This window comes from Centruroides vittatus, unplaced genomic scaffold (assembly GCF_030686945.1).
Source record: "Centruroides vittatus isolate TY-2023 unplaced genomic scaffold, ASM3068694v2 contig_1776, whole genome shotgun sequence".
NCBI lineage: Eukaryota > Metazoa > Arthropoda > Arachnida > Scorpiones > Buthidae > Centruroides > Centruroides vittatus.
Genome location: NW_027121087.1, coordinates 1,719,850 through 1,734,704, shown reverse-complemented (window position 1 = coordinate 1,734,704; position 14,855 = coordinate 1,719,850). Strand labels below are relative to the sequence as shown.

Here is a 14,855-nt window from a genome sequence, read left to right as displayed (position 1 = left end):
TAATATGGCAACTGATATCTTTCTTTATAACAATTTACATTCCACATACCAGTAATAAGAATAGAATTAAAAAAAACCCGTACTGTATATTGTAGATTTTACATATTTTATTTTCTATTAAAGTTTGTCTGTTATATAAATACAGTACCTACTTACAGTAGTTTATGGCATTTATTAATTTTACATTGTTTCCTTAAGTTTCAGAAATTCTCAAATAGTAGATGTGGCTACTATTTGAAGGTGGTTATCGTTTCGAGCTTTAAGGACGATATGTGGTTACCATCCAAGAGTGGTTATTGAAATAAACCAGTAGAGATCATTTCTTTAAAAAGAAAAAACATTTGATCTTTTACGTAACAGATTGTTAAGAAAAAAACACTGCATATTAAATTTTAACAATAGAATTTTATTTCCAAAAATTGTTTCATTCTATTACATATTCATAAAGACAGTTTTTATGTTAGGGATTTATTTCACAGACAATTATATCAAAACAATTAAATCTATCTAAAAATCACAAATATAATTACATCCAGGCAAACTTTTCCAAATAGAATATATCTTTCTTTATATAAATTTTATATATAGATTTATGATTCTGTGCATAACTCAAAGAAACAATGTGAAATGGAATATAAAATATAATAAACAACATATTTTCAAAACTTAAATTACTTGAAAAACAAAAATTTACTTTTGTGTGTATGTGTATGTATGTACAGTATATATGTACAATAATTGAAATGCTAGAAATATTTTTCTGACATACATTTGGAATACATATATATATCATTCACATTATATATAAAAGATAACTTTGAAAATGCTAATTATATTAAAACTGATTAACAAACTTTGATGAAACTATTATTTATACTGTAATCTTCAATAATATAAATATATACTTAACATAATTAGTTAAATTTCCTATAAATAGAGAATCTATTTCAAAATTATATAAAATTTTCTGTGTGATGAACATACAGGTCACATTTTTGTATACTAAATATGAATCTTGTCTTAATTCAATTTGAATTTAGGCATATGGTATAAAAGGGTTGACAAAAAAACATTAGAAGATATAACCAATTTAGAGAGATTGGCACTAAAAAAACATGCTATAGATTGTGTTTGACAAATGTTCGTACAGAATTATTATAAGTTTCTCCTACACTACTGCACAATATTAAAATGCTACAAATAATTTTCCACAAAATTTTCAGTTTCTATCAGGTAGACCATTTCCTACACCCAAAATCATAAAAACTGATGACGGTTTGGATAATTACAACACGTGATAAATAGTATAGACCGTTCGCCATAACTTCGTGCACGAAACAGAGAAGTCGAGCAGCTGCATGCCGTAAGCTACAAAGCGCATCCTCCGTGTCTCCCGTCCCGTTTGTAGAAGTGACGACAGTGCTCGAATAAAAATACGAACGTCTGTTAATTATTATAAATTTAGTCCTGAAGACAATTATTAGAAAAGTGTGCTACTTTTACAAACTATTTCTTGCGGAAGCATGCACAGAGTTATGGCGAGTGGACTATAATTTGTGGCATACTTATATGTCGATTTTGGAACGTGATTATTTCTTGAGGTTCATCATTTAATGATGAGATAAAATTTCAAATCTCTGGATGCATCAATTTAAACAGCAAACTTCCAAGAAAACATCTAAATATTAATAATGTTGTATTTTCTAGTAGGCTTACAATCTCAATTGGCACAATGCTTTAAAATGTATTTAATGTGCATACTAACTAAAGTTTAGCCTATGTTTCATCATCATATACAATTAATTTCTCCTTTCATTAAAAGGAAAGAGATTTGCTCATATTGTCTGCAAGGAACATGGAACATTATTTTTGATAGACATTGTGATCACAATGTATCAGATGCATATTTGTTTCGTCGATTGACTGAAGGAAAAAATTAAAATAAAAAAAAAACTAATTTCTACTTATAATCATAATAAATCAGAAATAAGAACAGATTATTTTTAAGTTGTTCTCTTTACAGAATGTTATTGTCAAATAAGTTGCACTTAATAGTCTAAATCAACCTCAGTAGAACAATTAAAAATAAATCTATAAAACCTTTTTTTGGCTGTCGGGATTCATTATTTATATTAATTTTTAGTTATTTTTGCTTTATATTCAAATATTTAAACGGTGTTATTCTTTTATTGTATTCTACTTTGGAACGATATTTAACGGTAAAATATGTTCCAAGAAAGATCATAGCCCGAGGATGGCCTATTAGACTAGGTCAAAAACGTTTGCCGAATAAAAGCGAATCCCGACAGCCAAAAAGGTGTTTATAGATTTATTTTAAGTTGCACTTATTTTTATAATTATGGTACACAATGACATTAAATTGTACAACCACACACAAAATACTTTGTTTTACTACTTATTAAAATAATTTCATGAAAGCAAATAAAGTTTTCAAAAGTGAATTTTCTGCGCGCCGTCCCAGATAGTGATTCTCGGCCCAAATTTTAATAGTTGATTATCAAATATATTTAACTTTGCCATTGCTTTTCTCTAAATTATCGAAATTTGTTTAACTACTAAACCAATATCAATAAAAAGTATTACGCAAAATCGTGTGTATCATTATATTGATATTAATTTATTATTATTCTTACAAAATATCATTTGTAGAAATGAAGCATTTACAATTTTATTTTTGTAATTGATATTCCATAAATATTCTAATTGCACGATCAAAAAATTAAGAAATGAAAACAGAGTTTTTTTCTATAATGATTTTATAGAAAAACTGCATAAGAACTATTGATTTTACTAGAATGGAAAAACCCAACTTTGCATTTTTTTTTATTACAGTGGCACATGTTTTGGTTAACAAAAGCTTAGAAAAATCAATTTTTTTTACGTATTTCCTTCAACTTTATAAGGGAAAACAAAATTTATACGTGTAGATACACATTTCTATTTGATGTGCCGATACTTCTCTACAGGAAATAAATTTCATCAAAATTTAAGCAGTTTTAATTTTAAAAAACATTTAATTTTTTTTAACTATTAGGTGTATAATAAGTATATTTATATACATACATACACATACACACATTTATTTTTTAAATATATTAAATCTATATATATTTATATATATATATAAATATATAAAAAAAATCATTCATAAAGTTTAAAAAATAATAAAATCTTTATCATTTAATAAAATCTTTAAACTTAATTTGTTCTAATATTTATACATACATATATTAAGAATATTATGAATGACATAATTGTGAATCACCTCTAAAACATTTATATTATGGAATTGATCAAGAAAGATGACAAACAATTTTTAAACATTTTATAATATTCCAATCCTTTTTTATACACTTGCTAATTTAGAATGTCATAAACACATTAACAGTTCCAACTTTGAATAAGCGCCAATAATTTATCTCTAAATTTTGTTATTCAAATTAGAATTTGAATCAAAACATTATATATAGTTTGGAATAAGTTATTTTTTAATCGATTTTCTTTCCGGTTTTAATAAATTAACCAAATACAACAAACTCAGAATTTAACAATGCGACAATTTTTTATCACTAGAAAAGATCGATCATTGCACAAAGCCATTTATGGATTTTAATTAATATCGATTGTAGTTTTGTAGAAAACTGATCGTTACAAAAAGTTTTTAATGTCTTTTGCAAAATCTTTCGATACTCGATTTAATAAAAAATTTGTTCGTACAAATTAAACTATTTACACTGTACATAAAAAATATACCCACAAAGCGGAAATATTTACAAACGTCGCACACTGTACGGCAATACTAAACACAGCCACGTTTCTACATTTAGTCACGTCGTTAGAAAAGAAATAAATTAAATTATCGCAAAAAATTTGCTTAGAACTTGATATAAATCGAACAGGAACTATCTCAATGTTTATATTTAATCAAATATTCTCCATATTCATTATTATTAATTATTATTATTATTATTATAATTACAATGTTGTGAAATTTAATATTTTGGAAGAACTGGCAATGGTATTTCCATCCTTTTGCTTGTGCGTCCCGTTTTTCTTCGGTCAAATTAACAATAACTTATATCTTTGGCATGTTGTTACTAATATTTGTACCAATAAATTACTATTACTATTAAATGTATATATATTCTTGAAAGATATCTTCATGAGATTGCAATGAAAGATCGTCTTCTAAAGGAGAAATGAAATAAATTACATATAATAAAAGAATGTTTATTATTTTTATAAGAAATAATGCAATCATCAATATAGTGAATAGAAAAGATTAATGTTATAAATATATCCCAATTTTATCTGAAGTTTGTATATGAGACTATCCAGAAAGTAATTTCTATTTGATTATTGAAATATCATCAATAAAATTTTATTATATACAACTGAAAACAAACTTTTCTTCAGCATAGTATTCAAAAGCTTGTTAAATACTACAAGTATCTCACTTTGGCTGGAAAGTGTCATCGTAGAATTCTGTTGTCTGTGAATTACATTCCAGCATCAATATGTGACTTAACTCCTTGTCGTCATCAAAGAACTGTAATGTAAGCCATTTCTTTGCGTGTACAAAAAGACGACAATCGCTAGGCACCAAATATAGGCTATTTGGAGAGTAGTCGAGCAATTCTCAATTGAATTGTTGCAGCAGGGTTTGTGTGTGTGTGGTAAAATGTGGACGAGTCTTACCGTGCAAGAAAATCACTCTGGAGCTCCAGTATGTTGTGATGTTTGTTCTAAATAGCTCTCCCTAACTATTTTAATGTTTCACAATAAATTTCTGAATTGATTGTGGTGTTCTGTTCTAAGAATTCCACTAACAGCATCTCTCTTCTGTCCAAAAGACAGTTGTTGTGACTTTCTTGGCATACAAAGTTTTGTCAGCACTTACTCACTCATCAAAAAAAAAAAAAATCAAATAAGGTCCCAACTCCATTAATAAGTTTTGTCTCTGTTCACATATAAGACCCAAGTTTCATCATCCATAGTGGTCTGATTCAGAAAAGTGTCACCATTTCTGGCTTAATGCTTAAAGAGGGTTAATGCTAACCTAACTTGTTATTTCTTGTGTTCTTTCTAAAGCAATTTAGGCACCAACTTGGCACAAAACTTCTGGTTGCCTAACATTTCAGTGAACACAAAGAATTGTACAAGAGATCTTCAGAAATGCACCAGTTATCCCTGAAATGGTGAATTGTCAGTTCTCTCAAACCTCTTTTAATCAATCAAGATGAATTCATCAGTCATCATAATCAGCTGACCATCTCTCTCTCTTCATTGTTGACATTAGTCTGCTCAGTTTTGAATATACAGCACAGTTATCTCACACCACCCTTACTTATTACATTCTCCCCATAGAATCTACAAAGTTGACAATGGATTTCAACTGCTTTACAGTTCTTGACTAACAAGTAAGAGGAATCTTATCACTGAACATGCCTAACAATTAAAGCCAAATAATGGTCAGATTAAATCAGGCTATATTACTGCTACTATTAATAATTAAATACTAAATAATTTGGCCTAGAACTGGGGTCACCAAACTTTATTCACAGTGGGCCACATGACTGAGAAAATGATGAGTGTGGGCTGCATAACCATTTTGTTCGATACAGTATACCGAATACGCAAAAAATAAAGACAACCGACATACAAACATGATCGCTGCAGCAAGTTCATAATTGCTTTCCTTAGAAACTTTATTGCAAGTACTTACACAAAAAGTGCTCCAATATCCAAAGTCAATGAATTTTTTATTTCACTGATTTATCTAAAAATAATATTACTGTCAGACGGAAAATCAGATTGAACCAATTTTGGCATTTTTAACTACACTTCTTTTAATTCTTTTTACATAGTAAGTTTATCTACAATCTACATCTGATATTTCTATATAAATAATTATATTTAAACTCATTTATGGCACAGTGCAGTGGAGGGCCGGATGAACTGACCTTGCAGGCCGTATTACGGTGACCCCTGGCCTAGAAGAAAGTGTTAGGAACCATATCTTAAATTTAATAATTATAATTAATATTTATTAAAAAATTTAATAAATATTAATTATAATTATTAAATATCGGGCTTAGAGATGTTTATGTATGTATACCGAACAATTTGAGGGATTCTCAATTGCAGTAGATTTTGCCAGCCATTGTTGAACAAGTAACAGTAACAAATTTCACTACTCCTGCTGGATGAGTACAGTCACACTACATTACTGTGCAAATGTAGTGTTCCTATTTTAATTGTCATATAAAAATAGAAGTTAATTTCCAGATAGCCCTCATAAAATGTAAAAAGTTCAAAACTATTGGATAATATTTACTTTTGTTTGGTTTTTAACATTTTAACATTAATTAATATATATATATATATTTTATTCATCTGCTATTCACATTTTTCACGAACTATAAAGGGTGCTAAATTTTTTACAAAATGGCTACTTCATCTGGGTCGCTTGTAACTAGTAATGTAAAATTAATCATATATTACTGTCCGATATAATGATATCTGCTGCTTGCAGCTGTTTATCGAGAAATTTTATAGTAGGAGAACAATTATTGCTAGCGGGACACGTCATTATGTGGTATCGAAACAAGTGAGAGAGATTGTTCTATACATATTTGTGCCTTTTTGTGTTAAGAGCATCAGCTTTGACATTGTCCTATCAGGACTGGATTTACAAGTAAAAAGCTATTTAAATTGTTGCTTAGGGCTTCGACTTTCAAGGGGCCTCAAACATTTGTAAAAAAAAAAAAAAAAAAAAATTAAAGTCGAATTTTGTAATAAACATTTTTTTACAAACTAACAATATATGCTTTACTTTTTATTTTGTGTAGTATTTCATTAATTTTTTTCTAAGAATTAATATAAGGTCTTTTTAAAAAAAAAAAAAAAAATCGATAAAACCAATTTTAAAAAAGATTTTTCATGGAATGAGTATAAAAATTTAATTAAATTTAGTTATAAAACAAGACTAGTGAAACCTCACATCTTTTTCTTCCAATAACTGTATTGAATCAGAGAGATAGTCTGATTTAATTCTTTTCTTTTTATGCTTGACTTCTAAAATTGCAAAGGAGTTGGTAAGGGGACTTACAGAGTTCAGCTTAGGGCTTCGAAATGCTTAAATCCAATCCTTTGTCCCACACAAGATTACTGGCATTTTAAACTTTAAGAAAATATCTTTTGAAATTGACAGCATAACTTGTTCATGTAAAGTTGGACAATCGGGAAACCGCCAATTCTTAACAGTCTAATCCACTCTTTCAGAATTCGGAGAAGCTCATAAATATAACCGACCAATTTCCGAATAATCATATGTTTTTCGTGTGGGAATAGACAAAAACTTATATTAGGATCCCGTAAGTCTTTGAAATTGTAATTTGGAATGCAACAGAAAGCTTTGCTTTTTCTATTGCTATTCATCTTTACTGCTGATAATATACAAGAATTAAGCAAACGACCCAGATAGAATAGTTTTGTTTTTAAACACCAAAGAGCGCGCATCCAGTGAAAAATGCGAATATTCTGTTTGTACTAAAACAATAAATAAAAATATCACATTTAACAACTTTGCATTATCCCCTATCATTAGCACTCACTTGTCTCCTCTTTCTACAAAGAACAGGTGATTTGATACTACGCCACAGGCAAAAACCAATTTCTCTGAACTAGTCGCTCAGCAGGGAGTTTGTGGCAAAACAAACTACTGGCTGTAAAGCCAAACTTCTACTTACATTTCTTCAGTTTCCATTGACATTTATTAATTATTTTATATTCATAAAACATTTTTGCATCCTGCAGTGGCAATGTATTTCATTTCATTCCATTTTTCAAAGTATTGTATAATAAATAAATTTATTTTCACTAGTCAATGAGATGGTAGTATAATAATGCTAATTACTACAAAGAAGGTTGCTAATTACTACAAAGAAATTCTTTAAATTATATCATAGCATTTAAAGAAAATAATAATTGCTAAATTCTTGCTTTACAACAGGTGTTTCTTGCTTTTTTAAAAAAAATCTTTAATAAAATCAATGTGAAAAAGTTTTATAGTTTAATATGACTTACTTTGCAGTTGGAGTTGGTATTCTACTACCTTGTGATGAACTATTATTACTATTTGTTGACTGAATAGAACGATTTGATGATTCTAAATTATAAAAAATTTTTATTTAATTATTTTTTATAATTTATCAATTTTAATTCGTTTTTAGTGAAATATTTAAATTTACTACTTACTATTTAAAAAATATATTTTTTTAAATTTTTATTTGATAAAATTGATAGAAAGCATTTTCATATAAAAGCTAAAATATTTCAAATTAAATCAATTATAATGCTTTATAGTTAAGAAAAAACAAATTATTTATAAAATATTATAAATCATACATTTAACATAAATGAAAATAATATATTTATACTTATTTTTTTCTAATATCATAAATAATATGTCTAATAACGTAATGAAATTTTCAAAAATTAACTGAAATAAATATTTAATAACACTAACTTATGTTCAGTAGCATAAAAACTTTAAAAATATATTCAAAAAACAACACTTTTATTAAAGACATATTCAGGTAAAAGTATACACAAGTTTGATAACTATCTTTAACTATAATTAATTGAATTCAGTTAAATGTCTCAAGACTAATGAAATATAAGAAAACACTATATTATAATAAGAAAAATTAATTATTCAAAATAATCTCTGAAGACATTTCTACACTCCCTGAAAGTGGTGACTGAAACCTTTTTTTTTGAACTCAAATTTACTGCTAACAATTCTTGTCACATTGTTTTCACACATGTTTATGTTATCTCTATTCTCCAATCATTATGCTATTAATTTACATTAATTTGACTGGATTGAAATATATGCAAAAAGTGTATAATAATTTTATTTGTTCTTATTGGACTACGATTTGAAAAATTCACATTGTCGTCTGTCTGTCCGTCTTTCCTTAATCTTGTGAACAGTGTTAGATACAGTATTTTACGGACTATAAGACGCACTTTTTTCTTCGAAAAATTGCCTCCAAAATTAAGATGTGTCTTATAGTCCGTAAAATACGGTAAATGTCAGCATAGAACAGAGTCAATAAATGAAAATTCAAGACCAGATATGGAAATTCAGTTAACCAGGGAAGACCCTGATTAATTATATATGAACTTCTGATGCAAACTGGAAGTCATTATTTCAATTCAAAAATTTCCTCTGAAAGGAGCTAGATAGATAACTGGCATGACTCCATTGCTAATGGAAAAGTATGCAAAATACAGTACTAATCTGAAGTGAAGAGCATATATTTTAAATGAAATAAATTAAAAATATGATTAAAAATTTCAGCCCAGCATTGTGATGAAGTCACAATAAATACAGTAGAGTGTCGTTAATCCGAACCCCGGTTATCTGAATCACCGGTTATCCGAACGATTTTCAGTTGGACTGTGTCATGCTGAATCGAACTTTTTTGATACTAGATTTACTTCTAAAGTATAATTTTTATATTTTTCAAGATATTTATTTTGTTTGTACAAAATAAAGAAATAATTTTTAACGATACAATAGCCTCGATTATTATTATAAAAATTTTCGTTAGGCTTAAAATCAACGAAAATTCAACACGAAGCGACACGCAATGGAGAAAAATTTGATCATCAGACAGGTTAATATATTTTTTCGTACGTAATCAGTTATCCGAACAAATCACTAATCTGAACAACCCCAGTCCCCAATTGATTCAGATTAACGACTTTCTACTGTAATTGCTCATTTGTTTTATACAATATTTTACTAGTAAGAACTTTGTTATTATTATATCTAACTTATTTTTATATAAGAATTGTTGAATTGTTAGCTATTGTAACATATACATTAGATAAAGTTAGAATTTCATTAAATAATTTAAAAAAACAAACAATATTAATATTAATTGTGTTTGTGTTTGTGTATGTATGTATGTGTATATATATAGCAACAGCACACTTTATAGTAGTAGTAAATATTAAAATTACACTACTGACCATTAAAAATGCTACACCAAGAAAAAAAGCAAATAACAGAATCATATTTATTGCACACATATAGTATAATAAGAGGAAGACATGATTGACAGGTAATTTTGAGGAACAAAACATGCAGAAATCAGTACCCAGAGCAATAATCTGGTTGGGCATCGAGCCAAACATAGTTTGGATGGCAGTTTCAACTCTATGCCAAAGTTCATCTATCATCCTGGCTGGTGAGTAATGGTGTGCCAGTTTCTTGGCAACCACTAACCAGACATTCTCAATTGGTGACAGATCTGGAGAACATGCTAGCCAGGGCAACAGTTGAACACCCTCTGAATTCAGAAAGGTCAGGACAGCATGGGCAACATGTGGTTGTGCATTGTCTTGTTGAAAGGTAGCGTGGTGGAGGCCTCAAAGATAGGGTGTGGCAACAGGCCTTAACACATCAGAAATGTAATGGCGGCTGTCCAAATTACCAAATATGCAAACAAGTGACCAAGATGTGTACCCAATGGCACCCTATACCATCATTCTACATGCTGGGCCCACAAGAGAATGATGAGTGCAAACCGACACTGATTGTTCCCCTTGATGCTTTCACACACAGACATGGCTATCATAATGCTGTATGCAGAACTGGGCTTTGTCTGAAAAGACAATGTGACACCACTTCTGCATCCATATTTGTCATTGAATGCACCATTGTAGGCACATCTGTCTCTGCTGCAGCATCAAGGAAAGCCGCAGCAATGGTCACTGTGCCGATAATCTGTAGTACTGCAGACATCATCACAGTTGTTCTGAAAATGACACAAGTTCCTTACTCAGGGTACGTGATGTGGCTGTACAATTCCGCAAGGCCATGTGGAAAATATTTGTCATCTCGAGCATTACTGACCAGGGGCTACTGAGATTTGCTCAAAATTCTGTATGGCCCTCCCAGACCCATCGATTCTGTATTCTCTTGACAGTCATGGGATTATGACCAATGTGAGCTGCAATAGTGTGGAACAATAAACTGCAGTCCCCATTAGGGATTGCAATCCAGCAGTGTTTTGAATCCAGCTGGATTTTTGCTGGATTGAAATCATTCCAGCTGGATCCAGCGCGGATGTATTTTTGGTGCAATAAAGTGTTATCTATCTATCTATCCTGCAATTTATGTTTTTTTAATGAAATAAAACATTTTAAAAAATACTTTAAAAGCTTTTATTATTTAGACTGATCACTATAAATCAGTAAAACTTCTTACACATTTAGGTAGTAAAATTAACTTTGGTTCGGTTTAACATTTGAGATAGAAATAATTAACTTTAAATGTTTAGTTTACATTATAATTATAATCTAAGTTAAATAATAGCAAAGGTAATTCTACTGATTAATTTATTTTAATATATTATAATAATGTAAGGACGGATAATCAGTGGCTAAGTGGTTATCAGTCTTACCAGTTTTTATATATATAGGCTCTACATATTAGTCTGTAGTTATTTATAGGTATGTAAAACTATGTACTGGAAGTGGAATAAGTTAAATAAACTACACCTTTATCAATCCAGCAAAATTTAATAAAATAATAACGTTTTTAATCGTTTTTAACGATCTTCCTCGGTTACAAAAAAATAGAACATTAAATATAGAACATAAAACGTGTTCGGAATAAATATGAAAATTAACGGAAAACGCCCAAACGGACAAAATATAGATAAATAAACAAAATAAATAGCGGAAACAATATATACAGGGTGTTTTTTTTTTTAACTGACGGTACTCAGAAACATCTGTAGAGCAATCTAGCAGCCGGACTGTCGCCAAATTTGGGAGAGTGACTAAGGACGACATGAAAAAGAGATTCTGCGAAGAAAAAAGTAGTACCTAAATTCGCTGGTAGAGGAGGATTTGGCGCTGTTGTAGCGAAAAAGCTACCAGCACTTCACTGAAGAAAGGGTCATCAGTCGCTTTTTTCCACTTGCATGGCCGCCTCGCTCCCCGGATCTAATCCCGTGTTACTTTTTCCTGTGGGGTTACTTAAAGTCCAAGGTCTATCTTAGTACTGTCCCAAACTTGATGACTTTGAAGAACAACATTTCTCGAACTGTGATGAACATTCCTGCGGACATGTTACGTTCGGCCATACAGAACACGGTGTTCAGGATGCAATGCCTTTTTCAGCAGGACGGTGATCACATTGAAGAAGAGAGAAAGTTATTTGCTGATTAATTAAACTTTCGTTATTACACTGAAACCTCTGTCTGATTATTCATTCATGTGTTTGTTAATTGCAGCTGGATTTTATGCAGATTTTTCGCTGTTTTGCTACAACAGCGCCAAATCCACCCCTACCGGAAAATTTGGGTACTACTTTTTTCTTCGCGGAATCTCTTTCCCATGTCGTCCTTAGTCACTCTCCCAAATTTGGCGACAGTTCGGCTGTTAGATTGCTCTACAGATGTCTCCAAGTACCGTCAGTTTAAAAAAAAACACCCTGTACTGTACGTAAGATCCAACGAAACCAGCATTGTCCGTTAATAACATTAATTAATGTTAAAGGATCTCCACATGGTAGACAATGAGTCCGCATCTCTATGGTTTATACAACCAGTTGTCATGTGCGCCTTGCAGATTTCCAATCTCTCAAGATGTTTGACCGTTTGCCTATTCGTCGTCGTTTTTATAATTGCCACTTGATCCCATTGGACGTTAACATCCTTCTGTCTTGCGTATGACACCAGCGCAGTGTTGTCAAGATTCTTACTGATTGTATATTTGTGCTCTCGAGCCTTTGTTTTAAACTGCGCATCGTTGCACCTACATAAACAAGCTTGGAATTGAAACGTTGGTTGTGTAAAGGCACCGAATATATACCCGTTGTTGAATTCCGATCCTCTTTCTTTTTATCATTTCTTAAAAGTTTGAAAACAGTGGGATTACGTCGGTATACAATACGAAAATTATCAGACCTGGCAGTACATCTATGTATCTTGTTTAAAAATGGAATGTAATTAAGCACTATTCTTTTTACATTTATTCCAAACACATTTTATGTTCTATAGTTAATGTTATATTTTTTTGTAACCGAGGAAGATCGTTAAAAGCAATTTAATACGTTATTATTTTATTACATTTTGTTGGATTGATTAAGGTATAGTTTACTGTATTTATAAGTAATTTAATTATTAGTGTTAGTAAAGTAGTGAGTAAGTAATTAGTAGCAGTCTAGTAGTTAGCAAAGCGGCAACACGACGACGTAGACTTTTGTGCAATTATTTATAAAGTTAATTGAGTATTTGCGGATCCGCAGTGCTGGATCCAGCAGACCGAAGAATGCGCTGGATCCAGCTGGATTGCTGGATGAGGGATCCAGCAATTGCAATCCCTAGTCCCCATAGGCTATGCTTCTAACACAATTAAACTTGGACACGTACTGGTAGGGATTCCTCCTCCTTACACAAGGCATAACAAAACCTTTACACGAGCAACCAACATGTGAATGCGATTTCCATATGAGAAACCAACTTTACCATCTTCCCTTTTATACAGATTGTAGGTGGCCTTACTCCTACCTGCTTTGTGAGTGTGTGTTGAAATGCTAATCATTTGCATATCCCAGCATGTTGTACCTTTCATGCAAATTTTATGTTTGTTGTGAGCCACCTTTGTGGTGTAGCAATTTTAATGGCTAGCAGTGTATATATAATTTTGACACTGTCATTTAAGATATTAATTTATTGACTATCATTAATTTATATTACACAATGATGACTGATTCTGACTTTGCAAAATACAGAACACAAAACAATCTCTCTGTTGCAGAGTCACCATTTTTTGTTTATGGTGCTTCCTAAAGGCAGCAGACATGATGATGTTTGTATACAGATGGTAGATGGAACACTCATACATTTACTCTATTAATTGATGTACATTGCATACTTCTCATAATTAACATAATTACAGTAATTTGAAATTGTAACATTCTTTTTGGAAGACTTTGTATATTATCTTCTAACACCTACTGTATATTAATTTAAATTAACTTGTGCAAGATCACATCACTATTTGTATATACGATTCTTTTCCTCATACTAGATATTATTAATTTAATTTTTTAATATCATAATAAAAAAAATACAGGTATCTCTCGTACAACACAGTTTCGCTCTAATACAGTTAAAGAATTTGGAACTCCATACAAAATATCACAATTTTTAAGTACAAACTCTGTTATTCAATATTTTTTTGTTCAAGTAATCATGTGTGTTGTCTCAAATTTGCCCATGGATTTCAGAATATTGAAATTTTCAATTTATTTTGTGCTTTTCATCAGGTTTACTTTAATGAAAACTGATAAAACAAAAGAAAAAATTGCAATATTGACCAGGTGTTGTTGTTGTTGCTTTCAGACTTTAACCTTTAAGACTGCCACTGTGTTTTGATTTTATAGATTAATCTTCATATTTAGTAAAGTTTATTTAAACATGTTTAGGTAAGTGTTATTAAATTTGTTTTTAACCATAGGTAAATAATCATTCATAAAAATAACGAATAACACAGCAGTATCTCAGTACTTGAACAATTTGGTATTCAGAAAAAATTCCAGGGGGTGCATTGATGTAAATTGCGTACTTCTCATAATTGGTATCACTTGGTACTCGATTGAACAAACATGACTCACTAACACAAATTTTTATTTTGTCATGCAAAAACATTTTTTATGATAAAAATAAAACAATGAAGACATTGCTGATATTTCTGATTAAGAACAATGAAAAAGCTCAGATGATAATGATACTTTGTAAAAA

The 14,855-nt window shown here is 30.2% G+C and overlaps 1 protein-coding gene across 1 annotated transcript in view; it reads right to left on the bottom strand.

The window, feature by feature from the left end:
* Positions 1-974: 974 nt before the first annotated feature.
* The window catches only part of LOC136969309 (serine/threonine-protein phosphatase 4 regulatory subunit 4-like), a 68,889-nt gene continuing 55,008 nt past the window's right edge, over positions 975-14,855 (bottom strand). Inside the window, exons 25-26 of the mRNA XM_067263426.1 lie at positions 8,110-8,191; positions 975-4,209 (exon numbers count right to left, since the gene is read on the bottom strand). Coding sequence (XP_067119527.1) covers positions 4,182-4,209; positions 8,110-8,191 — 110 coding nt within the window. The 3' untranslated portion in view covers positions 975-4,181. The remainder of the gene's footprint in view (positions 4,210-8,109; positions 8,192-14,855) is intronic.